The sequence below is a fragment of the Phalangium opilio genome, unplaced genomic scaffold, assembly GCF_054372755.1.
Source record: "Phalangium opilio isolate 3A_F unplaced genomic scaffold, DU_Popi_V2 ptg000352l_1, whole genome shotgun sequence".
Classification (NCBI taxonomy): Eukaryota; Metazoa; Arthropoda; class Arachnida; order Opiliones; family Phalangiidae; genus Phalangium; species Phalangium opilio.
The window spans coordinates 142,440-169,647 of record NW_028324228.1 but is presented as its reverse complement, the minus strand read 5'-3'; the positions used below and the strand labels follow the sequence as shown (position 1 = coordinate 169,647).

At 39.8% G+C, this 27,208-nt stretch overlaps 3 protein-coding genes across 7 annotated transcripts in view; 2 read left to right on the top strand and 1 right to left on the bottom strand.

The window, feature by feature from the left end:
- The first annotated feature begins 3,981 nt into the window (after nucleotides 1-3,981).
- LOC149602691 (uncharacterized) lies at nucleotides 3,982-11,044 on the top strand. Of its 5 annotated transcripts, none has more exons than XM_089860197.1 (11): nucleotides 7,253-7,385; nucleotides 7,446-7,468; nucleotides 7,566-8,407; nucleotides 8,473-8,512; nucleotides 8,610-8,686; nucleotides 8,749-8,815; nucleotides 8,964-9,125; nucleotides 9,189-9,348; nucleotides 9,419-9,648; nucleotides 9,713-10,029; nucleotides 10,097-11,044. In XM_089860197.1, the coding sequence occupies exons 3-11, from the start codon at nucleotides 8,349-8,351 to the stop codon at nucleotides 10,317-10,319; spliced, it is 1,335 nt and encodes a 444-aa protein (XP_089716323.1). In that variant the 5' UTR covers nucleotides 7,253-7,385; nucleotides 7,446-7,468; nucleotides 7,566-8,348; the 3' UTR covers nucleotides 10,320-11,044. The 5 variants fall into 5 exon arrangements, with proteins under 5 accessions (XP_089716324.1, XP_089716323.1, XP_089716320.1 ...); XM_089860194.1 differs by having other exon boundaries at nucleotides 7,446-7,700; nucleotides 8,294-8,407; XM_089860196.1 differs by having other exon boundaries at nucleotides 7,446-7,935; nucleotides 8,294-8,407.
- A 7,564-nt stretch (nucleotides 11,045-18,608) lies between these two features.
- Nucleotides 18,609-20,755, bottom strand: LOC149602690 (ATP-binding cassette sub-family C member 2-like). Its single transcript, XM_089860174.1, has 4 exons — nucleotides 20,718-20,755; nucleotides 19,315-19,514; nucleotides 18,767-18,893; nucleotides 18,609-18,694 (listed from the first exon to the last, which is right to left on the bottom strand). The coding sequence occupies exons 1-4, from the start codon at nucleotides 20,721-20,723 to the stop codon at nucleotides 18,665-18,667; spliced, it is 363 nt and encodes a 120-aa protein (XP_089716300.1). The 5' UTR covers nucleotides 20,724-20,755; the 3' UTR covers nucleotides 18,609-18,664.
- Nucleotides 20,756-21,872: 1,117 nt separating this feature from the next.
- Nucleotides 21,873-27,208, top strand: part of LOC149602689 (ATP-binding cassette sub-family C member 1-like) — a 15,509-nt gene continuing 10,173 nt past the window's right edge. Inside the window, exons 1-14 of the mRNA XM_089860486.1 lie at nucleotides 21,873-22,001; nucleotides 22,117-22,293; nucleotides 22,653-22,766; nucleotides 22,843-22,980; nucleotides 23,147-23,284; nucleotides 23,502-23,560; nucleotides 23,665-23,967; nucleotides 24,283-24,457; nucleotides 24,516-24,770; nucleotides 24,920-25,123; nucleotides 25,253-25,399; nucleotides 25,814-25,904; nucleotides 26,165-26,535; nucleotides 26,679-26,846. Of these exons, the coding sequence (XP_089716612.1) occupies nucleotides 21,957-22,001; nucleotides 22,117-22,293; nucleotides 22,653-22,766; nucleotides 22,843-22,980; nucleotides 23,147-23,284; nucleotides 23,502-23,560; nucleotides 23,665-23,967; nucleotides 24,283-24,457; nucleotides 24,516-24,770; nucleotides 24,920-25,123; nucleotides 25,253-25,399; nucleotides 25,814-25,904; nucleotides 26,165-26,535; nucleotides 26,679-26,846 (2,385 nt within the window). The 5' untranslated portion in view covers nucleotides 21,873-21,956. The remainder of the gene's footprint in view (nucleotides 22,002-22,116; nucleotides 22,294-22,652; nucleotides 22,767-22,842; nucleotides 22,981-23,146; nucleotides 23,285-23,501; nucleotides 23,561-23,664; nucleotides 23,968-24,282; nucleotides 24,458-24,515; nucleotides 24,771-24,919; nucleotides 25,124-25,252; nucleotides 25,400-25,813; nucleotides 25,905-26,164; nucleotides 26,536-26,678; nucleotides 26,847-27,208) is intronic.

Here is a 27,208-nt window from a genome sequence, read left to right as displayed (position 1 = left end):
TTTAAGCTAAAATCTGACGATAACGATAGCGAAAACTATATTCGGAACGGAGGTGCGCAAATGTTTTCAGGCTGGTTTTTAGCCATATCGTAGTATACGATAGGCTCTTAGTTTGACCCGAGCCGTAGTAACAGTAGTAACAGTAGTAACAGTATAGTCAGGCTGCGAAAGTAACGTTAGCGGCGCTACTTCAGAGAATTTGCCAAGTTTGATTTTTCAACTGAAACAGATTTATCACATCCCAAACAAAATATTTAGCCTTGTCTTAAAAAATTCTTCCACCATTTTCAATTAATTTTAGTCATTTAAATAATGACAAATATTCAAATATATGTTGTCGAAATGGTGTGTTTCTAGCCTAGGCTTAAATACTCTTTAACAATCTAGAATAAGAAATACACCACTTCCGCAACACAAATATATTTTATCCTTTACATTTTTTATTTATTAACTTAAAAATACGATAATGAAATTAAGACCAACCCCATTATAAAACTCGTGAATTTTAAAATGCATACCACCTCGGAAGTAAAAATATCCATGTTTTTCGTTCAGGGTTAAGGGGCTGTTAATGTTATGGTCTTGTCAGTATTTATGGAATTTCTCTGAAAACACTCATAATGTAAGATCGGGTAATACAAACAATTGTAACGGTTGAATCGTGATTCGTGACACAGTCCCTTTATCATAAGTGTCAATGCCCCTTTAGTTTTCTTCCCGTTTTAAAGTTTATTGCCTTGCTAAAGAAAAGTACGTTTATGATACAGATTTCACACTATACCGCAACCTCTACCCTGGTTTTTATAGTTTAAACTCCTAGTTCTTATTTTGTTTCCCTGACCTTCGGTCATTGTATTCCCGATGGTAAACTAAGTTTAAAGGGTAAGTTTTTGTTTTCGTTTCCCATAGTTTTTGGTTATACAGTCTACTTTTTTTTCGCGATGGCGGAAGCCAAAGTTGAAGTAAAGATATGTGTAATATGTTCTGAGCATCGTGAAGATGCTTTTTCTAAGGCCACGGTTGAGTCAATCGATAACGTCAAAAGTCTTTCCGCTCGGTGGTATGCTGTCGGTAAATACATGGAATCGTTCAACCGCTTACAAGACTAAAATATCCGAGGAAATTTCTTGTTTCTACCATCGAAAGTGCTACAAAATGTTTTGCAACAAGAAGAACCTTGAACATTACGAGAAACAACATCAAGCATCTTTGAATGTAATTGCAGGGAAGAAAAGAGGGAGATCAAATTTTGGTGAACATTCAAAATGTGCAGAAAATCGAATCGCTGTCTTCTAGATTCAACAAGGTTAGAGTACTACTAAAAGCCGCAACACGTACTAAGAGAGTTGGAAAACACATTGCCGTACATTACCATGTAAACGATAACAACAAGATAGTCAACGTAAAAAACTTTCTCTTGCATCCTAAAACTAAATCAGAGCTAACTACTTATCTATCTAAAAAACTAATGAATCACTTTAAAGAGAGCACGAAAACTTTAATAATTTCATATCAAAATATTCTATCGGCAAATCGTCCATAGAATGAAGTCTTCAAAACGGAAGAAATGCAACATGGCAGCCATTGCTTAGAAGAAGCGGACCAACAAATAATCCTTCACGCTTTATGTGTTGCAAAGAAAAATAAACATATCAAGTTGGATATACACTCGCTAGACACCGATGTTCTGGTGTTATTAACTGGATTCTACGAACAAATACCTACCAAGACGACAATGATTAGAAATAAGGAGTCATTTAAAATAAGTGATATTTATTATCGACTTGGACCAAATCATCCAAGGATGCGATAACCCTGGGTGTTTCGCAACAAAAGGAACAAAATTAAACTTCAAGGCTTTTCTTGCCAGTGACGAAAACATCTTGAATGCTTTCTCACAACTAGGAACAACCTCAGAGCATGTTTCAGACGATATTCATAAGCAAATGGAAAGATACGTGTGCTTACTCTATATGAGCCGAGAAGATAAAAATACGGATTCTATATGTTTGCAAGATCAGGAAAAGAAGGCAGGCAACTTCCACCAACAAGGGCCACATTAGCTCCCCACACATCTCGTGCTCATTTTCATACTTTGGTTTTAAAAACTTCATATACACCAATTCCGAAATTACCACCCGTGACTGAGTTTGGATGGATTAACAGCAATGGTGCCTTTCGTCCAAACAGATGTACTTTGCCTCCAGCACCAGAAGCTCTTTTAGAGCTTCGTAAATGTAATTGTACCAAGGGCTGTAAAAGTAGAGCATGCGGGTGTACCAAGAACAATCTTGAATGCACGGACCTATGTGGTTGCACGACAGAAGATAATTTGATTTTCGATACCAATATTATCAGAAGTGAGATGAGACCAGAAGTACTGAGCTAACCAAATTCTTCACTCGGCGAAAGTGAATATTCTTGATAACACAAGAACGGTTGGCCCTCTAGTAGCGGTTTCTGAATTTTCCATCCAAAACGTGAGACGCTCGTGGCGGTAGACGGCCGAACTAGATTCAAGGAGCCGCGTCCGTGTTCCGCGGCTTTAGGTTGAGGGGAAGGGGTAGGAAATGTTTTTGGAACTCGACCAATTTTTTTCTCAGTAGTGTAGGCGCGATGGAAGCGGCATAAAATCCTCAAATTTGTTCACTAGTGCCAGGATCTACTATCAATGCTAGAGCCCTTCACTTCTAGTCTCATCTCACTTCTGATATTATGTAAAGTTGAAAAATAAATATAAATACTAGGCCTATGTAACAGAGGGAAAAATCTTCAAAAATAAATTTTTATGTCAACATTTTAAGTTCGCAAGTGTTGAAAATTAAAATGGTGTTGCTCTTTATTTCGGTTATTGTATTTAAATTCCGTAGGTTTAAATTAATAAAAAAAAATATAAATATAAAATATATTTATGTTGTTGAAGTGGTGTATTTCTTATTCTAATATGTTAAAGAGTATTTAAGCCTGGGCTACCGTATGTTAGAAACACAGCATTTCGACAAGTTTTATTTAAACATTTGTCATTATTTAAATGACTAAAATTAATTGGAAATGGTTTTTTAAGACAAGGCTAAATATTTTGTTTGGGGTGTGATAAACCTATTTCAGTTGAAAATTCAAACTTGGCAAATTCTCTGAAGTAGAATACAACTGCTTCCTGACTATATCGATATAAATACAGACCTAATCGTAAATAGTGAAATAGACTAAAATAACTCTATTATTTCAACAACAAAAGGCCATTAAATAGAGTGAGAGTGGGGACTGGTCTCGGCCGACTCAAGGTGACACCCAAATTAAACGCAGCTTCCCAGAGGGGGCTGAGCCTCGTCTCATTTTTCCCCTTGGGGGCTCAGGTCCCCACATGATCGGCGCCCCTGACTAAAAGATTCCATAGACCTACGCTAAAAAATGTTTCCGCAGACTAGAAATTGGTCGTAAATACGTAAACATTATTGTATATAAAATTTTTAATATACTAGTTAAGCATAAGATAACTGTCTTTGCCCGGGGAGTGTTTTCAGGGACTATATCGCTACCTCCATAGAAATGTATTTAGATGCAATGCACTCGATAAATTTCATAGCTAGGCTTAATTTCCTTTGATTAAGTCGAGCCCCATGATTAGATGCTAAACGCAATTTAGTTAAAGGGAAATTCCAACTTATCTTTTTCTCTTCGTAAACATATTTTATATAACTTCCAAAACAAGAAATCGAGGTCTAAAAAATTTTGAAGTCGCTTAAATTATTTTAATTAATTTAAATGAGCCCGCCATGTACCCCGCTGTTTTGGTTTATGACGTCGAACCCCCAGGTTCCACCATTGGATCTTAATAATAGCCAATTGCAGGCTCAATCGCCAAAATGTCGACTGCTTATAGTTAATATAAATATATCGGTAGCTGAAAAAACCAAAAATGTCTTTTAGACGCGGCATTATTCCCTACGAGGATGAACCAGAGTATACCGATGAAGAATTGAGATTAATAGAAGAAAATGCCGCCAATAATCAAGTTCAAGAGTTGGTAATAAACGTTGACATGGTTAAAGATAATTGTTCCTGTTTTCATTGCGTGCCGGAATGGTTAGGCCTTGGTCAAGATGAGCGAGACTCTAATCTCAAAACTTACATAAATAATAAAGATATTGAAAATGGAGTCATATGTTGCAAGCAAATTAGAAAGGTACAAACATTCCTCAGGGAAGAAGTTCCAATCAATACCCCTGTTTGCATCACACAATTTGAGGATTATGGACCAAATTGTTTGAACCGCGTAGTTTTGCGAACTCTCTATCGCACATATTTGCATGCCAGAAGAAGACCAGTCCCACCGAGAGCCTTGTCAAATCAGTATGCTTAAAATTGGGATTTCCTGTTTAGTTTAATTACTTACTCTTGAGCGTTATATATTCCAGAACCTATAGATATGCAGCATATAGAAGTTTTACTCATATGATTTATGATGTTTTGGGTAAAAATAATAGAAGAGCACTTCCTATGTGCGTTCTTCTTAGTATAAGAAAAGAATACCCAGAGGAATCAGCTGACTTGTATGTTAGCTATAAACCTGTACCTGAAGTTGTAGCTGCATGGAATGCTTAATTGTGGAAAGGCCACCCTTAACTACCCTACATTCTAAAAATTCATAAAATTTCTAAAATGAAACCAATATTATTAAGTGAAGGCTTTAAAATGAAAAAAACTAGCAGACTGTGTGATATTTCAAATGAAATTTTTTTAATTTATGGATCTGATAACATTTTTGTGATAAAATCAGTACAAATTTTCTTGTGATAAGGTAAAGACCAACACTTATGCCAAAAATAAATGCAAAACATCTTGTGATATGATAAATGGGCCTTGTTAATGTTTTGTGATTAAACAACTTGTGGCTTCCCAACTTGTTTAAATAAGATATTAAAATTCGAGTCTTCTTTTTTTGGCTTCACGCTGAAGTTTGGATTTTTCTGGTCTTGGAATAGGTGCTATGTTTTTGGGTCGTTGGTTTTTTTCTGGTAGGGTTAGTTTGCCATCCTCGTAACTTTTTATTATGTTTTCAAGAAGTGTGAATATGAAGTCATATGACTTTGGTTCTTTGATAGGTCGTGCTTGCCATTCATTAGTAACTTTTGAATAGTAATATTCAAATTCTTCTTTATTTTGAACTTCAGAATCGTTCATTTCATAAAGGCATCCTCGTTTGGTATTAGAATTGTGATCTAAGATAGTGAGGATTATTCTCGCTTCCATTACTTCAAAATCAAAGTCGAGTTGTTTTGGGCAGTATTTATTCATTAAACTGTGATAGTTTTCTAAACATGATGTGTGAGAATAACCATTTGTTTGCCTTAAATCCCTCACTAGTAGGTTGTTGTTGATGAGCTTTAAAAGCCCATCATGAGCTGGAGAACCTTTTTTTAGCCATTTTTTTCTTCTTTCAGCATCTTGTGTTAGCCTTGGGTGTGCGCACTTTTTATAATTTGGCAAATCTCGAAAGTTGTGTACATTTAAAACATGGTAGCCAATTGATTTCCACATATCTTCCAGCTTATCTGGGTCCTGGTCACATTTTTCAGAGCAATACCACAGATGTTTTTTCAAAGACTTAACCCAGGGTGATAATTCTTCACATTCTTTTTTCTTTGAAAGTGCAAGAACTTTTTTGCCAAATCCTTTACTCAAATGCCACACATCAAACTGATGATCTATGTTCGAATATTCTTGCCTAATAAAAGCCCTACATTGTATGTGGCGATCTGTTGTTAAACGTGTTACGGGTATGTCCTCATCGTCCATTTTTTTTAAGCATTTCTTCAAACCCAGCAATTCCATATTTGTGGATTTAAATTCTGCATCAGTTTTTTGAATTAATTCAAAATGCACGCATTTATCAGTCAATTGATCCATTAAGGTGTAGGTACAATATTTTGCACTGTGACCTGGTGAGTCGCATCTTCCATCCGCTGAGAGATTTACAGTTGGACTTCTCTTTAATTCATTCAGAATTTTCTGTTGTTCAATTTTCCATGTTCGCTTTATCTCAGGAACCAATAGTTTTTGTTGCAATGAGTAAAAGGTAGTCTTGCCGATTGCTTTCAAACCCATAAATTCAAAGAATGAGTGAAAGCGATTAAATGTTCCACCTGAAAGAAGCGTAGCTGCTGCTATCAATATATTCCCTGCTGCCATTCTTCCTAGAAGAGGCTGTGATTTCCAAACAAATTGATGCCCATTTATGCATGCCGCTTTTACAGTCAGAAGGCTACCTTCCATTTCAGATTTCTTTGCATCTGATATATCAAGTCGACTCGTACAACCTTCGTGATCGCAAACTACACGAGATAAAATTTGATTTAGGTTGCTTTCAAAAACAATAAACTTTTTTTCTCGAACAATCTGTTCCGAGCTTTCAGGTTCCTCCATCGAACTATTCGTAGTGAAGGATTCGTCAAACGAAGGTTGATACATTGATACTTCAATATCACTACTTTCATCCAAATTAAAACTATCGTTCTCCTTTGAAATTGGGGTTGAGTGGATTAGTGGGTGAGAGAGTGAAGCCTTCTTTGGAGTTACAGTGGTCAATGTTGCTAAACGATTTAAAGTGTGACGTGTGTCTTTCGGATATGAATGTTCTTGAATGATACTTGAAACGCATGACCTCTGTAATTTCTCCATTTCAAGATGTATGTCACGTTCTGTACATGTTTCTGTACCCTTATCGCACGTCATCTTGATCCCAGGTTCAGTTTGAGTGTTCATGTCAAAACTGTTTACATTAGCCTGTTGGTGGCTTTGAGCTATTTCACGTTCACCAGTGAAATGAATATCTGGGCTTACGACTTCTTCAGTGGCCCTACTAACATTAGAAGCTGATATGTTGATATCGCTACCAAAGAGTGTTGGTACAGATCCATGTTTAAGAATCTTCTTCTTCCTCTTCCCACATATCATAACTTTCAATGGCGGCTCAACTTCAAAACATTCCTGAGTGAAATGCACCTCGCATACCCTGTATTTGGTAATTTCCATGGACTTTTCGTTGCTAAGCCTTGGCTCTTTGGCTGACATGATGTTCTCAATAGCATTTTTTACAGGAATTTTGGCGTTGCTGATCCATTTTATTGTTAATGAAGGAAACCGGATATAATTTGGGACTTGAAAAAAGCTAAGATTAGCGTTGTGAGAGTTGTTTTCGCAACCTTCAATTATACACCGAGGCATGATTTCAGTGGCCGAACGAGGAACGATACGATAGTACTCAGAAGAATCAAAACAAAAGTATAAGCAGTCGACATTTTGGCGATTGAGCCTGCAATTGGCTATTATTAAGATCCAATGGTGGAACCCGGGGGTTCGACGTCATAAACCAAAACAGCGGGGTACATGGCGGGCTCATTTAAATTAATTAAAATAATTTAAGCGACTTCAAAATTTTTTAGACCTCGATTTCATGTTTTGGAAGGTATATAAAATATGTTTACGAAGAGAAAAAGATAAGTTGGAATTTCCCTTTAATAATTATTTTCCCGCCAAATTACTTCGGTCGAAATTTTTTTCAGAAACCAGGTATTTCAAACATTAGTCTTAGCAAAGGCGCATAGATAACCAGAAAGTGAAGAACATTAACCCTTTCCTGCCTTTTGCAACGGTATTCGTGTAAAATTAGAAGCAAGGGGGACAAAAGGGGGTGTTTGGTGAGCCTCGATTTCAACTACCAATCGAATCAAAGATAGATTAGCTCATCGTTAAACATTAGTCTTAGTACCAATGGTTGGGCTGAACGTTGACTATAAGCTATAAGGTCTTAAACCTTGTAAATAAATGGCGCTTTTAACAATTTTCGAGAATAAAACGAAAAACCATTTATTTTTATCATTAAAGACATTGAGCACGATTAATTTTGCTTAGAGGTATATTATTACCTCAAAGGTAATCATAATAAGTTGTTTTCTATCGTTTCGTTTCGGTTATAAAAACAAGTCAGGTCACGCGCAAAAGTTAGCGAAACGCAATGTGAGGAAATACACAAAATGAAACGTGTTTTCTTCAAATATTTCATGCCGAAAATATGATTTAGGGTAATTAGCATTATTGCTGTAAAAATAAGCGACTGAGTTACGGTAAACACTTGGCGCTTGGTTCAGAAGAAGACGTAAGAACGCCACGTCGCTTTGGCATAGTTTGATAACTACAGCGATAATTCACTTTTAAAAAGCGTATATTTTTAATCCCCATAAGGAAATCAATATAAATAATTAGGAAAATTAATTTGTCTCTTTGCGTTAAGTTCTGCGTGAGTTGATTGGCAAGTAAATCAATCTTTGCGTAGAAGGAGTTCAGAGATGTCGACCGCCACTGCTAAATATGAAAAACTGTTTCCCCATAGATTCTTTAAGTTCAAGTGCGTACGTATTTTACGTAACCGAGAATAAGAGGTCCTTTTAACATTATTCTCTCTTACAACAGATTTACGGAACAAGCTTCTATCAAGTTCGGAATTCTTGAGGTGGATATAAAAATTTAATTTTAGACTCAAATCACGTTTAGGCCAATCACTGAAACGGAAGTAATGCATTCTGGTTTTATAAAATTATCTTTCCTAGGAGATGGATTTACTTCCGTTACAAAAGAGAAAAATGTATGATGCAATCGGATACGGAACTATGATTCATAATTTTACGTAAGTGGTTAAAATTATTTGAAAAATAATATACGTTTTCAAGATAATATTTCTTTCAATAGCCCTATTTACGAAACTATTAGTGCCTTGGACGTCATAGAACTTCCCAAAGGTCGAGAATTACCAACCGTAAGCTACAGAGTTTCAATATCAGTTTAAGGGAAATCCCTCTTATTTTATTGAGTTGATGCTTAGAAGATATTATCTAGATCAATTCTAAATCACATTGTGGTCATTAATTAGTAACTTAGTATTAAGTTTTCTGAGATATTTTCAGATTTTGGACGTCATACTTGCTCCAGTGGATATTTCCACTTTAAGCAAGGTGAAAGGACTTGTTTCTAGTGGGTTTTTCGACGCCACCGAGACAATCATATTGTCAGCCGCACCAAAATTGTCACTGTCAACTTCACTCTCATTCCTGTCAATGGATTTGGTGGTACATCTTGTCAAGATCAGCATATGTGTAACTCCAAAAACTTCTAATCGATTACATTTCCAGTCAGGTGTCGGCATTTGCCTTTTCGCCTTTGTTACATCATTATTATTGACTCACAAATTGTGGTACGCCATCCTAACACAGTCAAGGGTTAAATTCAATCAAGTATTCACGCGATATCTGATAGTTCTTTGGGATGTCTTTTTTGTATTTTTCTTTGAACGTAAGTAATTTTACCCCTCAGAAATCGATCGCTATAATTTAGGAAACACATTTTGTCTCTTGTCACGCAGCATATCCTGGTCAATTGGGTCATATTTCCGAGCGTCTTGCCTACGCGTTTTGGGTAATTGGCGTCACTTTTATCGGGTTCCTCATGAGTTGTTTCCTACAGTCGGAGTTCTTCAGTGAAAAATATTTATTCATCGAAACGATCGAAGATGTGCAATACATGCAGAGTCACGCGAATGTTCAACCACTTATGATCAAAGACGGGTTGGTTTACCACTTTCTAAGCGGCATGGTAAGCGTTTACTTGTTATAAATGCAATTTGGTCCTTTCATAACTAATGTTGTCAATTTATTAGGCCCAGAAAGAGGAAGGGCTCTATAACTGGATGAAAAATTATTTGAACGAGGAGAATTTTTGCGATCCTTACGATCTGGTTTCGCCGGATATGTACCAGAAAATTCTGGGTGGCCACAAAGCATTGATTTTTAACAAACTATTATTGTCTGCTACGTTGGGTTATGTTCTTATGCAAGACATGGACTTGATCAGCGAATGGAAAACCAAATTAGATGGATTCTATTTTTCCAAATCGCTTAAAAGCGATTACATGGTCATGCCTGCTAATTCATCTTTCTTCAGCAACCCGAATTTTCGTGAAAATTACGAAAAAGGGTAATTTATATCAGCTCCACTCAATAATTGTTCAGCGGAAACTAATCTGGTTTTAATTTTCAATTAGAATGCTTGTGTTTTTCGAGACGAAAGCTTTCAGTTACTTTGATTTCCCTGGGGATTACGCTATGGATTTCGTCAAATGGGAACGTCCAACGAAGATCGCGTCTGACCTGACTTTATTCGCCGTTTCAAGCGTGTTTTACCTCACTTTATCCGCTTTAACCGTTTGCGTCGCCATGTTTTTCGTTGAAATTATCTTCGGCTGGAAAAAATATAGAAGGGTTTAATCGGAAAATCAACCAATCAAAACGTTTCACAAATGAGTACATGTTATTGCTTTCAAAATAATGACAAAGATTTATAAACGACATAAAATCTTGAAATTTTGAACCAACCATTGAAATTTTTTTGTTGTTGTTCTTTAGAAAATTCTTGATAAACAAAGACTTTATATTAAAAGCGGTTTAAATATTTCGCAGCTTTTATCTCAACAAAAAAACGTAGCCTTAACTACGGGGATTAAATTGTTAAAGACTAAATATTATTTTGCAAAATGTAGGAGTTGGAACATACGGTCATTTACTGAATCCGGCGCTTTTAACGATTTTCGAGAAACAAGCGAACCTAAATTCATTTTTATCATGAAAGGCATTGAAAGCGATTAACTAAGCTTTGAAGGTGAATGAAGTCAAAGGCAATCATACGACGTTGTCCTCTATCGTTTCGATTCGGCTACGAAAACTAGTTAGATCACAGGCATAGTTATGCGAAAGAGAAAGCGAATTATATACAACAAAATATTCCGTAGACCTATGCTAAACGAGATGACCCTGGTCATATTATGTTTTTCCGGCGGTCTCTAGCGGCTCGAACTGTTATGACTCCGGCAAATATTTTTGCGGTATTCTTTTCTTCTTTATCAAATATCCTTCCGATTATGAATAAAATAATTTAAGTATGATAAATACAAACATTACTGATCACTTTGTCAGCTGAAAATTTTAGTGCCGTGTTTTATTTTTTCCTGGTTTGTTTTAATTAAATATAAAGTCTCTAATTTTTTCTGATTTTTCAAACATTTTTTCAATGAAAATTCAATTTTTTAAAATTTGTTAGGCTTAGCAATGGGTTTCGATTTTAGCACGCTTACCTACCGGCCAATAAAAACCTCTTTAGGGATAGAGACAAATCAGCCAATACCGTGAAGTTTGGAGAATATTTAGTCGTATGCTGTCTGCTTCAAATAGGAAAAGCTGAGTTTCGAAGGGCGGAAAATAAGGATTTTTTTGAGTGGCCTCTTCACCAGGGTGGGAAATAAGGATTTCTTGGGCCAGCGACCCCCTGGTCTGGAATAAATACACTCGTCCATGGCCATTGACCAGTTTATTTATTCAAGACCAGGGGGGTCGTCTGCTAAACTAAAGAAGTGGATAATTAAAATAGTCGAGATAATGTCTGGACTCTGGTTACACTTGAATTTTCTTAGTGGTCCCGTGGACCACTGACCCCCCTCCAATTTAATTTTTAAACTGTTCCAGGCAATTTTTAAACTGGCCAATTGCCCTATGCCACCGCCATATTTCCCACCCTGGTCTCAATGTTGTTATTTGAGCGACTTAGCGCTAACTCATAGCGTAGCTTTGCTCGTCCCGAGCTGGAACAGACTATATACAGAATAAGCTGTCAACAAGTTTGAAAAAATTAATCAATTGCAACCCTGATTTTCTGAGCACAAGATTAACTAATTAATTTTCAGATCATTCTTTATTTAAAAATAATTTTTGCTACACCGTGGACCCGAGTCACCCGACACTATAAGGGCGCGATTTTTGTCACAAGTGGCGCCCCCTCTCCGTTACAAAAGTCTGTTTTTAACAGATCTGCATTTACTTCCACGGAAAACGCATAAAAATATCGTTGATATTAATGGAGATTTCGGAGTTTAAGCTTACATCTGTAGATAGCAGACCACGCCCTATCGTGGCGCCCTCTGTCCGCTATAAGGGTCTTAAAACATCAATTGAGAATTTCTGTTGCTTCCTGAAACGAAAACATTAGAGGGTTTTATTAGCTTTGGGATGATATTGCATGTAACGGGCACATCTTGTTCATTTGCTTTAAGCTAGATTCCCATTCGACCGAAAAAACCCGGCGGAAATCACGCAGCCGACGGTAGAAATTTTAACTTACGCCGGCGTCCAGCGGTAGACCGTTCACACTACGGCTGAATTTTTACTTTGGCGGTAGATATTTTTGGGTCACGTGGCAGATTTGAGTGGTTTCCACAACATCTCTTTCGCACTCTGAATTTTTATCTTTGTCCCCTTGTCGCTTCGATCGTACAAGAAGGGATATTTTCTAGCCTCCTCACTAAATTCTTTCCTATTAACATCTAATCTCCTTTAACTTCCATTAGTTTCATTTTTCTTTCTTGGTGGCATGTTTAAGCTAAGCCTTGGTCAACCACAAAAAAATGGCGGCAATAAAATCTATCTCGCGTATGCGTGCGCACTTGAAATTTATGACGTAGTCAGTGAGATAATTTCATTGGCTGAGACACCGGCGTAACGCCGAACACGACCGAAAAAATAGAACCGCGATTCTGTCCGACGAAACCGAAGTTCCGTCGGGGTCGACGCCAAATTTTTTACGTCGAGCCCTAAACGCCGAGTTTCCGTCGTGTTTTCTGCCGAGTGGGAATCCAGCTTTACGCGTTATACTGTGAGTTTGCGCATTAGTACTTGGGCCAGGTTCTGCTGCTTCAATGTCAGCAGTCTTTTTTAAGGCTTTCTTCTTTTTATGCCTAAACCACGCTAATGCGTTTTCTCTCAGTGCATAGTCTGGGTCCCTACGCTAATGGTCATTTTGGCGCGTTCCAACAATGCGTATTCGGACGCCGGGGCTTTGCGTTTCTCCATAAATAGGCGTCTTTCCATTTTTCTATCATTATCATCGAAATCATCTTCAATTTCGCATTCAATTTCTTCTACATTTTTAGTCGTTATCGACCCTAAAGAAGGGCCCCACCAGAGGCTTGCGGGGTCTCTTTCCTTACAAGTGCAAACGGCAGACCGCCTTTTACCTCTTTCAAAGCTACCGCGCCCGCAAAGCCGCCGGTGGAGCCCTTTAAATCTAGTACTAAAAATCTTGACGACTTTCTTCGAGCTCTCGGATGTCTGATCTTACCTGGGACGACATCTATGACATCGCATTTATCATTTCCTACCCCATTGAAATCAGGGTTTTTCCTTAGTAAAGCGGCCATTTTTATTTCATATTCGCGAAAACCGGAAATGAATAGAGTAATGGCAGTGCTACGTATGCAAACGTCATACCCTTCTATCTCTTAGCTCAGTGTCATCCGCCTACTGGGAGCGCACAGTATCCCCTCTTACAAGAACGCTCCCAGATGTCTACGCCCCTCTCTACCGCCACTAGTCTATAGTAAATATTTGGCGAGAATAGTGAAAAATTGGTGTCTACTCCTCTACTGTTTTTCTTCTATGGTGCAAATCATGATTCACAAATCTCACTGCCCCTTTGTTCAAATTATCTATGAAATCTCTAGCTAATTTGATTTTATAAAATCATTCAGAGGTATTTTCTGAATGTTTCGATCCCTATGCAGATTGGTCTTATAATTAGTATATATAAACCATTATTAATCACTTGATTTTTCTTTTCACTCTCCCTTTAAAGGGATAGTGTAATATCATGGATAAAGAATAAGCATAAGGAAATTTGTTTTCACTCTACAGGATTGGCAACTCTCTATCTCGGACGACAGCTTATTCTGTACGGAGCTTCCGAAATGAACTAGGCCCATGCATGTCAAATTTTATGTGGGGAAATATCCAGTTTGTTAGGAAAAATATTTTCACCATAGATGGCGCTTATTTTTCCGTTGTGACAGGGGTCTTCCTTAAATTATCGTTGATATTTTAGGGGTCAGTCATAAAATTTTTATGATAGAGAAACGTTTCATCCTAAAATTAACGTAAATGTTTTTAGGGCTATTCACTTTTTTCTGAATCTTTCGGTTAGATGACAACAAAATAAATTATTTCAATTAAAATAATTCAGTAAGAGTTATAAAAACCGTATACTTACAATCCGCGACCTTGGCCCAAATACTTAAGCAGTCGACAGGGTCACGGGGTTGAACTTTGTTTATTTTTCGGTCGTATCAGCGCCCCCAAACGGGAAAACACGGCGAACTAAATTAGTTAAAAAAATATTCTCGCTTCGCCACACGCATGGGCCTAGTTCATTTCGGAGGCTCCGTTCTGTACATACTCTGTTACAACATCGGTTGTCAGCACGCGCAAAGCTAGGTCTCTATTTAACGTAGCTTTGTACGTGCTGTCAAGAGACCAAAAACTTGAGGATCTTCAGGATTTAAAATATCCGTGAGTTTTTTAGCTCCTCTTGGCCTTATATATTATTATTAATAGGCATATTGTGCACCCTCGTATTCAGGCCTTGAATAGACCCGTAGCCACAGCGTAGCGAAGAATTCACTCCACCGTATAATAGAGGAGACCCACGAGGGTTCCACAGTGTGTGAATCAAAATATTCTAGTCTAAGCGAGGCGAAGTAGTCGCACTCGCAGAGTACGTGGGCGGATGTTTCTTCCTTCTCCCAACACGACCTGCAGAGGGGGTCGTCGTCAAAAACCATCAGATGGAGGTGCCTATTTAGCCGACAGTGCCCGGTCAGAAGACCGGTGGCCAGCCTAATATCCCATCTGCTGAGCGAAATTAGGTCTCTAGCACGAGACCTGCAGGGGTCATTGACTAACTGTTTTGTCTGTCTCTGGCCCTCCATGTTATGCCAGAGCTGATTTTGTATGACAGTCAGCCTGTCATGCAGACTCCGTTTGACATACCCGTAGGGGATGGGGACGGCCGGCTCCGGCCCCAAGAGCTTGGCCTCCGCGCCCCTTTTCGCAAATCTATCGGCTTGCTCATTGCCATAATATCCGCTATGCCCTGGCACCCAGTACAACAGAACCCTTTTGCAGGACGCCAGTTGCGCTAGCAGATCAAGGCAGCTGCGCACCAGTTGAGAGGTAATCTGACACTGGTTCAGCGCATTCAAGGCGGACTGACTGTCAGAGTAAATTCTCACAGTCCGTCCGGTATACCCTTTGTTAATTCAGTAATCTGCGCAATAACAGATCGCGGCAATTTCCGCATGGAACACACTAGCAAAGGTGCCAAGGCAAGAGGTAAAACCGACCCTTGTGGTTTGGCAGTAATAGCCGGCGCCAGCGCCGGAATCAGTCTTGGAACCATCGGTGAACCAAATAGTTTCACCCCCAGTGCCAAGAGGCAGCAGGTTAGTCCACTCGGCCCGACTGGGAAAAAGGATGCTGAATGGCTTAGTGAAATCAAATCTGGTAACGGTTTTGTCAGAGCACATCGTTAGCGACTGCTCAAGTGCGGCGTACTCCCGAAAGAGCTTCGTATGGCTCTAATCCCAAAGTCTTGGAACCCAACAGCCTGTAGGCCCCCATGACAGCCTCCTCCTCAATGAAAAGATGAAGAGGAAGCATGTCAAGGAGCACCTCCAGGGAAGCAGTTGGGGTCGATCTCATGGCCCCCGTAACACCAATGCAGGCAAGCCTTTGAAGCTTGTGCAGGGCAGCCTGCACCGTCTTGAGCCGGACCCTTGTCCACCAGACAAATGCCCGTAGGATAGTATGGGTCTGATGATCCCAGTATAGAGCCAGTGTACAGCCTTGGGGTTTTATCAGGATTAACAGTGAGGTTAACCGCCCGACACCATTGCTCCACGTTAGAGAGAGCAGATCTCATAAGTGCGGTGACAGTAGCCGGGAACTTCCCGGTAAAGACTATCGCTACATCGTCCGCATACCCGAAGCAGCGACAGCCCCCAGCACCCCCGAGCCTCACCAAGAGTTCGTCCACCACCAGGCACCACAACAGGGGGGAGAGCACTCCACTCTGAGGGCAGCCCCAGCTGGTAGTCACCCCTAGAGAGTCCCCAAGGAGGGACGCCGACACCTCGCGGTCGGTGAGCATGGACTTGATCCAGCGGCCAAGAGTGTCGCTGATGCCAAATCTCTTAACAGCTTCATTAATAACCGAGCTAGAGACCTTATCAAAGGCCCCTCAATATCGAGGAAGACGGCCAGTGAAATTTCCTGAAACTCGAATGCCCTATCCAGGCAATTCGTAAGGCCGTGAGGGGCCATCTCAGTGGATTTGCCTTTTTGGTAGGCGAATTGTGAAGAAGAGAGAGGATTTACCGAAAGTACCTCGTCTCTAATGTACCTGTCCACCAGCTTCTCCAGAATTTTGAGGAAGGAGGTCAGGCATATGGGCCTAAATGCCTTCGCCTCGAGATAGGAAGCCTTCCCGGGCTTGGGAATAAAGATGACCCTAGTCACGTGGTATGTGACCGAGAGCAATGCAAAGTCTATAGATCTTGCATAGCGAAGAGGGCATGTGGTCTAAGCCTTTCAACAAAAGCAGAGGGAAGACCCCATCGGGTCCCGGAGACTTGTAGGGCTCAAAACAGTTGACAGCCCACCGAAGCTTGGGAATCGTGACAACCTGTCTGGCTACAAGCCAGTCCTCCCTCTTCGCCCTGTGCGGAACAGGGTAGAGAGAGTCAGGGTTTGATTAAAGTAGAGTCAGGAAAATGGACCTCCAGCATGTGCTTTAGAGTCTCAGCCCCAGACTTAGTGTACATACCTCCTGCAGCTTAATAGTATTAAGTCGATGTGTGTTGTCGTGCGCTAGGATCTTCATGACCCTAACCGTGGCAGGGACATTGGAGACTTGCTCACAGAAGGTCCGCCAGGAGTCCTTCTTAGCAGCTCAAATGGCCCTGTTGTAGGTGTTAAGGGACTGCCTGTATCCAGTCCAGTCACCCGTGCGCTTGGCTTTGTTAAAGAGCCTGCGCGTGTATTTCCGAAGCCGGCTGAGATCCGCGTTCCACAAGCCTCGAGCGGTTGACGGTCTTAAGTGGGCAGTTCCGGTGAAACGACTCCATGATGGAGCACTGTAAGTCACCAGCAGTCCTATCAAGATCCTTAGGTGAAGTAAGTTTAGGGGTGTGACCCTCTCCGTAGCGTAGGATTAGGTCTTCCCTATAGCCGGACCAATTGGTCCGTTTTGGATTGCGTATCTCCGTCCCCGCCGGGACAGAGGTAGTCGCGACAGTAAAGCAGATGTGCCTATGATCTGACAGAGACGGCTCATTAGACACATGCCAGTTAGACACGGAAGACGCGAGGTTTTCTGTGGCTAGCTTGAGGTCAATTACCTCCCTTCTATTAGAAGTAACAAAAGTAGGTTCATTGTTTTGATTAAGAATGTAGAGTTTACAGCCAACTACATATTCTAGTAAATCATCACCTCCCCTGTTGCAGTCAGAACTGCCCCACGTGATGTGATGAGCATTGGCGTCGCAGCCAATGATTAGTGTGTCCCCTCTCTTCTCACATTGATTGACCAAATTGGTCACCTCAATTGTCGGGAGAGAGTCCGCATCGTGGGCAAAGTATGCAGAGGCAGCCGTGAGAGTCAACTTGGCCTGCCCAGTGGCCAGGACTAGCTTCACGGCCGCCGTGTCCTGGGACGTGTACAGCGGTAGAGAGATACAGCAAAGATCCCTCCGAACCAGAATACACGCCCTAGGTCTAGCAGCAGTTTGGTCCTCTAGGCCTTAGTTTCAAATACGTGTGAAATTGTCTACAGCCTACTACACGTATACTCGACCTAAAAAACTCGCGGATATTTAAATCGTGAAGATCCTCAAGTTTTTTGTCTCTTGTCAGCACGCAGAAAGCTAAATTGCATAGAGACCTAGCTTTGCGCTTGCTGACAACCGATGTTGTAACAGAGTATGTACTAGTGATGCCACGAATATTCGGTTACTATTCGGTATTCGGCCTATTCGGCCATTTTTTTCGTATTCGGTATTCGGCCGAATAATTCGTAATATTCGGCCGAATACCGAATCTCCAATCATGAAGGAAAAAAACGGAAAAATTGCTCAAAAATTATTTATTTCAATAACAATTTTTACTTTCATATTTATAATCTACCAGTGGTAAGTTGTGACGAATAAAAAAAAGCATATAGTGAGACGATCTACTCGCAAATGAACCAAAAACCTAAAGATGCTATAGACGGGTCCTATAGTGTTAAAGAGAGCGCGTTGAAAAATCGTAACTTCCCCCTTTTCAATCCCTCCTTCCCGAGTTTATCACCAACGTTGATAGCTTCCGCGCAGGCGCGCTGTAGCACAGGCGGTAAAGAGCGGATCTAAACAGTGTATCCCTCTCTCTGCTTGCGCGCCAATATTGCGCAGAGCAGTAATCGCGTTACAGCTAGTGCCGAGAGGAGAGGAGTTTTCCCACGCAGGGTGGGAAATAAGGAATTTTTTTAAACTGGACATTGGGCCAGCGACCCCTCTGGCCTGGAATAAATAAACTGGTCCATGACCACTGACCAGGGCGCATCGTCTGCTAAACCAGTAAATGAAGTGATAAAGAGTTTGATCATTTGTAGAAGCTATAAGATCAATAGTAATATTGGTACTTAATTGTAGTAGGTAATTAATCACTTCGCATGAAAGATGTTTCAGCTATCGTTTTCAGAAATAAGTGCTAAACAAATATTCGATCTTGGACGACAGGGATATTGGGGAACTTATTTCAGTCCTAGAAAAGAAGTCAATTTACTAGTTTGTACGTACATAATCAGCATTAGCCAAGATCATTCCCACGAAGTCAGTTGACATAGTCTCTTTGTTCAAAACAATGAAAAAAGCGGTAAAAAACAGCAAGCCGTTGCCTAAGAGGTTGTAACGTATTGCAAGCCATCTGGAAAGTAAGAACGCATTTTATTAACCACGAAAATAAAGGGGAGGTCTGCTTTCGTTTACATCAATAGAAAAGAAGAGAGTATAAGGTTAGATACCGTAGCGGTGCTCAAGGGATTCTGGGAGAGGGAGCTGCTCCTCGGTCGCCTCCTCCAAGCCCGTGGTCAGTTTTGCTTGGGGCAACTATTTTTCTCTCTCTAAAAGCTGTGAGGAGGCAATCCCGGGAACGGGGTCGGGACGCTAGAGCGATAGAAATCTAACCCCTCAAACGAGGCACAGCACGCGGAGGTAGAAGTATTATACCTCTTCTATTTTCTCTTGTTTGCATCTACATTTCATTCTCGGTTTGCATTAGAAATTCGGTATAACATAAATATGCTATTTGATTCGCAATTACCAACACACTAAAGTGCGGGAGATACCTTTGTGCCATGTTCATCATATAATTAGCGGCAGTGCTTTCGTCGATCAGTTTCAGAAAGTGTCCTTCGAAGTTCTGTACGGCGTCACACGCCCTTATGACAGTGCTGCCAGCCACTGATCCTCCCACGTGAGAAAACAAGAAGGAATTTCTCAAGCTGGCTATACGTTTCAATTGGCGATTACTCGTCATGAAGAAACGCTACAAAGACACAAGAAATTCTTCACAAATAATTCGTGCAAAGATCTCCCACAAATACTCAGAAGGTATTTTCATATAATATACTAGTGATGCCACGAATATTCGGTTACTATTAGGTATTCGGCCTATTCGGCCATTTTTTCGTATTCGGTATTCGGCCGAATAATTCGTAATATTCGGCCGAATACCGAATCTCCAATCATGAAGGAAAAAAACGGAAAAATTGCTCAAAAATTATTTATTTCAATAACAATTTTTACTTTCATATTTATAATCTACCAGTGGTAAGTTGTGATGAATAAAAAAAAGCATATAGTGAGACGATCTACTCGCAAATGAACCAAAAACCTAAAGATGCTATAGACGGGTCCTATAGTGTTAAAGAGAGCGCGTTGAAAAATCGTAACTTCCCCCTTTTCAATCCCTCCTTCCCGAGTTTATCACCAACGTTGATAGCTTCCGCGCAGGCGCGCTGTAGCAGAGGCGGTAAAGAGCGGATCTAAACAGTGCATCCCTCTCTCTGCTTGCGCGCCAATATTGCGCAGAGCAGTAATCGCGTTACAGCTAGTGCCGAGAGGAGAGGAGTTTTCCCACGCAGGGTGGGAAATAAGGAATTTTTTTAAACTGGACATTGGGCCAGCGACCCCTCTGGCCTGGAATAAATAAACTGGTCCATGACCACTGACCAGGGCGCATCGTCTGCTAAATTGAAGAAGTGGATGATTAAAATATATAAGCTAATGTCTGGACTCTGGAAACCATTGAATTTTCTTAGTGGTCCTGTGGACCACTGACCCCCCTCCGATTTAATTTTTAAACTGGTCCGGGCAATTTTTAAACTGGTCATTTGCCCTGTGCCACCGCCTTATTTCCCACGCTGTTCCCACGCGACCCTACATTTCGCGTAGCCGTCTGCCTATTCACCTCACCATTCCATACCCTTCTTCTTCCATGATGAGACCTGTCCCATTGCGGTCCGTGCGGGGATGTACATATTTCGCGGAACGGGTTACAGCTCATAACCGGTTTCGCGCGAGTTGCGCATATCTCACGCCCGAATATTCGGTGCTTCGGCCGAGAGCATGGCCGAATGTTCGGTATTCGGCAAAATCAATATTCGCGGCATCACTAGTATGTACAGAATAAGCTGTCGTTCGAGATAGAGTGTTGCCTATCCTATAGCGTGAAAACAAATTTCCTCACGCGCATTCTTTATCCATGGTAGTATTATTAAACCCAAGCAAACATTCTCAGCGCGTACAATCAAGTTGTGAGACAACCCTTTTCAAAAGTTCACCTAGTTGTTGTGGCTTCAAACAATGAGGACTTTGGTGAACTTTTAACTTTGACGTTTTTGGACCCACATACCGGATGTTCCTTCTTAACCCTATCTATATTAAGCAAATAATACTGCGGCCACTTGAAAAGGTTCTAAGAAATTTTAGTATGGAATTTTAATAATTTGTTGTTAATAAATTGTGACATGTTTGGTGACTAAATTACTTAATGATTGTACATCTTTGCAAGAGTCACAATTAATTTAAGATATCTTGTTCTTTAATCTCTTTAAAAACAATTCTTCTATCTATTTAAAAACAATTCTTTTCTTCTACATTTGGTTTGAAGCATCTCAGCGATAAGATGTTATCAGAAAGAGGGTTATTATATTTACACAACCTCTGCGTAATATTATCTTATTCTTGGGAAAAATGTGGGCTTTCAAAAATATATCATAAAAGGTTGAAAGGGATAATTCTGGGATTTTATTTTCGATGTAGAACACTTGCGTTTAGCAAGGCCTGTGTACAGTACAGAGTATTTTACTTCCTCTACACAGTCACAGTTTACTCCATAAAGTTGAAAACATCAATAGTTTGTCAAACTCTTTGAAGTCTCGTTGCTAATTTGGGAGACTGAACATTAATTGATCCGTCCTAAATTATACATTATCCAAAATGAGAACATGGGCTCCGAAATGTTCAAATGAACAAGCGATAGTTCATCGACCCTAAAAGGCTTGCGCCTATCATCCGGACTGATTATTTCCATCCTTGACACGGTTTGGTTCCTTTCGTCGATTTGAAACTTAGGCTTCAATTCCTTTAAGGATTAAAAAATCATTAAAAGGAGATATTGTTGAGTATATTTTGCTCTGCTATCTGCGATTACGTATCATTCGTTTTTATTTATTTAGAGTGAGGTTTCTTTGAGAAGATATATTCATAAAAGTATAGGCGTATTTATCGCCTGACGTCTCGTATTTTTAGTTCTAGCGTAGACGCCTTGGTTTTCAAAACCACTTGTGTAACACGAACGAAACGTGATCAAGGTCTTAGTGTAGGGTTTTATACTAGCGCGGCATTGGTTCAATAAAGAACGTTGAAAATATTCGTTTGTCGTTTTAAGCGCAAGTTATTTTATTTTAGTTTTGTTTACTTTAAAATGGGTTCGTACATCTTGGATGAGTTTTGCGAATCTCAATTTTGGGTACGTTATGTATTTTTATTACGTTTACCACGGCTCTGATTATAACTGTAAAAATTATAATCAGAGCAAGAAGTTTTAAAATAGAGTAGAAATATTCAACTTTTGTATTAAACAGGACACTAATTTGACATGGTACACCGATAATCCGGATTTTACACCGTGCTTTCAAAAGACAATTTTAGTTTGGGTGCCATGTGCAATACTATGGTTGTTCCTTCCGTTGGAAGTGTCTGTGATCGCCAAGGCGCCACGGAGAAGCTTTCGTTGTTCTCACCTTTCCATTACGAAAAGTGTAAGTACTTCTATAATCAATGAGCACCTTTGTAGGACACGAAATGCATGCTCATCTGTCAAAGCAGGATGCTCGGGTTCCCTTGAACAAAATTGGGGTTTATGTCGCAGAATTGTTTCTTCCGAGAACCATTATTCGAGAAGCGGACTTGATTTCTTAGTCCAAAGTTGGGGTTATTATTTACCGTTTATTGTGACATGACCAGCTACTTTAGAAACACTTCAGGGTAATCCACGGGGACGATACTTCATTAAAGAGAAAATCAGTGCCTTAGTTCTTGTGGTTTTTTCCTCCAGTCGGGTGGAACTTCTTAGAATGTTCATAAAATATAGTTACTACTTCTTAACTTATCATTTCAGCTCTTGGTTTTGTTACTTACCGCAATTAGTGTCTTGAAATTTGGAAAACAAATTTATTACGCCGATTTTCAAGTCGTTGACAATTTGGCGATCGTCCTCCAATTCGGAACATATGTGAGACAAGTTGTTAAATTCTTCTCGGGAGCTCTATATCTGACGAGTTAATTATATTGAAGTCGCGTGTTTGCAGATATTGGCGTTATTCCTCATAATTTACGGCAGAGGGGGTGGCATGGTGTTGTCCGGAATCCTGACATGCTTTTGGTTTCTCTTAACACTAACGCAAACTGTCACTCTGAGATCCACCATCATGGAATACTATTTACAAGTTAGAGACAATGTTTTTCCATTTTTAGCTATACCTTAGCGAGTTCGAATGGTATTGTTATACGTAAGAAATTAACACTTCCTCCCCATCACCAACCACACCGACTACAGAAGTCTTGATTTACGTGACTTGTATTATTAAATATAATAATAATGAAATTTTTCAGAACGATAAAGATGAATATTTTGAGCTGGTAACTGAATCCGTAATTTACCCTCTGGTTGTAGTTACCCTCGTATTACACACACTGACTGACACCGCGCAGCACTACGGAAAAAATGCATATTCAATGGAAGAAAAATTGGTAATATTCTAAACATTTTTGTCGCAAGTTTAATTAGTTCGACACTATTTACTAAGAACTAGGTGATTAGTTGTCGCTCCCATTTTAGTAAAGTGTTGGGCACGATATATCTCTATTGTATAAAACAAGACTTTAGCATTATTACTAAATGTCGAAGTCTTATAGTTACATGCAGAACACAATATCATTAACCAAAAGATTATTTTCTAACTTGAAGAGATCAAAGGAAGATGATGCATCGTTTTGTTCTCGAGTCGTTTATTCATGGATTACCAGGTAAATCTGACGTTCTCATGTATTGCCCATAATTTCAACGAAGATGATTTTAGTATAATTCAAACTTCCAAATTTTTATTTTAAATTTTTTAAACGAATTGTAGTGCTCTGTGGAAAGGTTGGAAGAAAAAACTGGAGCCATCGGATGTGTACGACCTGAATGACGCGGAGCGAGCGCTGACTGTCTCGCGCCTTTTCGAAAAACACTGGAAAACTCAAGCTAAGACCAAAAGTGACGGTGGAGAAATGGAAATGAAAAGATTTTCGGAAGAACGAAACAGAACAAAAAGTCAAAGCAAGTCGATCGCTTTGCCCTTGTTGAGGACAATCGGGACTTGCTTGATTTCTGGAGTGGTCTTTCAAGTCTTGGCCGACATAGTGTCATTTGCATGTCCCCTCTTGATAGGGTAAATACTTTTACTATTTTGGCTTTATAAGGACCATCACTAATCGAGAATTAAGGCTAAAAGGATAAATCAGTTCTTACATTGAAGCCAGTTGTCTTTTTGCAAAGCAACGATAGGAAATGTGCAGTATCCTTTTTCTTTCGGTCACCTAATGTTAAATTAAAGAACTGATTAGACTGTAGTTGAGCTTACAAGCTGTTATCAACGCTTCTATGAGCTTAAAACTGGGGAAACGTGAAGAAATTTCCATTAGCTCTTAAAGCGCCATGATCCATTACAGATCGAGTAAAGTATTTAACTCATTTCTGTCCTTAGTTCGATTATTGATTATTCTACGAGCGAAGATCCTTTCTGGAAGGGGATTTTTTACGCTTGCCTTTACGGTTTGGCCGGTCTTGCGCAGTCTTTGTTGCAAGAAGGCAGCGCCATTTTCCACACCAAACTAGGACTGAGACTCAAATCCGCCACCATGCACGTTCTGTACAAAAAAGTAAGTTCGTATTATTTATGAAATGCTATAGTTCATGAAATGAGTATTGTCGAAGCAGACATTTCGCTTGACGAGCAGCGATCGACGTGACCTGACAATGGGTGAAATACTGAACACGATGTACGTCGACACGAACAGATTCCAGGTTCTGTCGTCGCAGCTGAGTCTTTTGTGGTCGGTCCCGGTACAAACAGTGCTGTGCTTCGCCTTCCTATATCAAGAACTGGGATATTCTGCCTTTGCTGGCATCGTACCTGTTGTTGTTCTTCTTCCGCTTAACTATATCAGTACCAAGAAATACAAAGAATTGCAGGTAAATTTTATCCAATAAAAAATCAATTGACTGAGTCCCCAGAGATTAGATCGTACAAGGCTTAAATGAAAGAAATGGCGCGTTGAACATTTACTTAAAATGCAATGTCACCAACGGTGGTTCTAGCATTTAATTAGTTCGTTCATTAGGTGGATCTGATGAAACTGAAGGACAAAAGGATGAAAATGATGAGCGAAATCTTGAACGGAATCCGCGTTTTGAAGTTGTACGCCTGGGAAAGATCATTCAACAGAATCGTTCTTCAAATCAGGAAAGACGAAATTGCACTCATGAAGAAGCAAGCATTCTTCCAAGGAATAAACCTGTTTATAGCATGTGCCATACCTGTTTTGGTACGAACGTAAATATTTAACTCGAAGTGTATTAAAAAGAATTAGAGAGGGCGGTGTATCCTTGTCCAAAGGCATCGCTTAGTGGTCCTTAAATTAAAGTCCATACATATATTCTTTCTAAATTTTCAGATAACTTCTCCGTGTTTCGCCGTGTACGTCTTAATTGACAACGATAACATTCTTACCATGAGAAAAGCCTTCGTCTCCTGGCAGTTAGTACGATTATTAATGATTTCAATGCTTTCTTTTCCGGAAACAATTAACACATTAGTTTTGGTAAGAACAGTGTCATTCAGATTGAAGGGAAGGTCAAAAGATGAATCTTATCTATAAATAGGGTGTTTCTGATAAGTGCGCCATAAATTAAAGAGTGTGTACAGCACAGGAATTGCCAGTTAATGTTTTTTATATTCGTACCAAGATAACATTGTTATTAAGAGGTACTGCTCCATTGACAATTCAAATATAATATTAATAAACCTTCTTCATATATTTATTGGGTTTAAGGCTATTTGAACCTAAATTTTTCAATCAGCGTTGTGCCTAATTTGATTAAACATCGTCCAGTAGAAAACATTTTGTAACGAGCTTTTGTTTTTGGAAACATAATCGGATATGATTGACCTGTTGACACGCCCATTAATGAGAGCTTTTCAAAATGATACCCATATAGTAGATGATTCATTACAGACTCACGTCTCGGTAAGAAGAATTGCAAACTTGTTGAGTCGTGGGGAAAGCAAGGATTACGTGGAGCATATGGCAAGCAACACCCAAGATGGTAAGTCAGTTTCACGACCGAACGAGAAACTCAGGCAAATTTGAAGTAAAACGGATTTATGGGTAAAAAAATGTTGTGTGAATTTAGTTTTAGATTAAGCTTAACGTTCCTTTATGAGAGTGTAATATGGCTTTAATGAAATACCATCGACCTTGTCAAAGCTCTAATTGTCAAACTGTGTTTCGAATTTAAATTATTTAAATTGAAATAAGCATCGATAGAATAATACAATCATAAATGTTTTTGTATGAAAATTTCAGCAATTGAAATAAGGAAGGGAATATTTCGTTGGAACCTGGAAGAGCCAGAAGCAGCACCTCTTCAGGATATCAATTTGAAAGTGTCTCGCGGCTCGTTGGTGGCTGTGGTGGGTGCGGTGGGTTGTGGCAAGTCTTCCCTCTTGTCCGCAATGGTTTCCGAGATGCAAAAGGTGGAGGGAGAGGTGAGAGTGGCTGACCGAGTGGGATACGTCACTCAACAACCCTGGATTCAGAACGCCTCACTCAGACAGAATATACTCTTCGTCGACGACATGGACCAGGAAAGATACGACAACGTCATACGCGCGTGCGCTCTACAACCAGACCTCGACCAGTTACCTGCTGGTGACGAGACGGAGATCGGAGAAAGAGTACGTATCAACAGAAAATTTACAGCAAACATGCCCAATGTACGCGTGATACATGGTCGGCCTTTAATATGGAAGCTAAGGATCCTGCTCTTAAAAACGTGAAACACAGCTCCGTGCTAATTTACGTGCTCTTTATCATATAGGGTATAAATTTGAGTGGCGGTCAAAAACAAAGGGTCAACGTGGCCAGAGAAATTTATCGAAATGTTGATGTCTATCTCATGGATGACCCATTGGGGGCAGTTGACTCACACGTGGCCAAACATCTCTTCGAGGAAGTCATTGGAACAAATGGATTACTTCATAACAAAGTAAAATCCTATAGCCTAGACTTGTATTTCTCACGAGAGAGAAAAGAGTGACATTTCCGAGAAGAATATTGTTTGAAAGAAATTTACCTTAAAATCTGTCAATTAAGCTAAAACAGGAAGAAGAAATCAATATTGTAGAATTCTTATGTCCAACCCTGACCCATCTTGTAGCAGACGACAAAACCGATATAAAAGATTACTGCGTAGTATAAGCTGATGCAGGGTTGTGTTTACTGTAACGCGTAGTTTATGAGAATTAATTAAATCCAAGTGTTATGTTATTAAGACCGACTCGTTTCTAACATAAGCATAAAACATTACAATGGCGACGGAGCGGTTTTTCTCTCTCGTGGGTATATAAG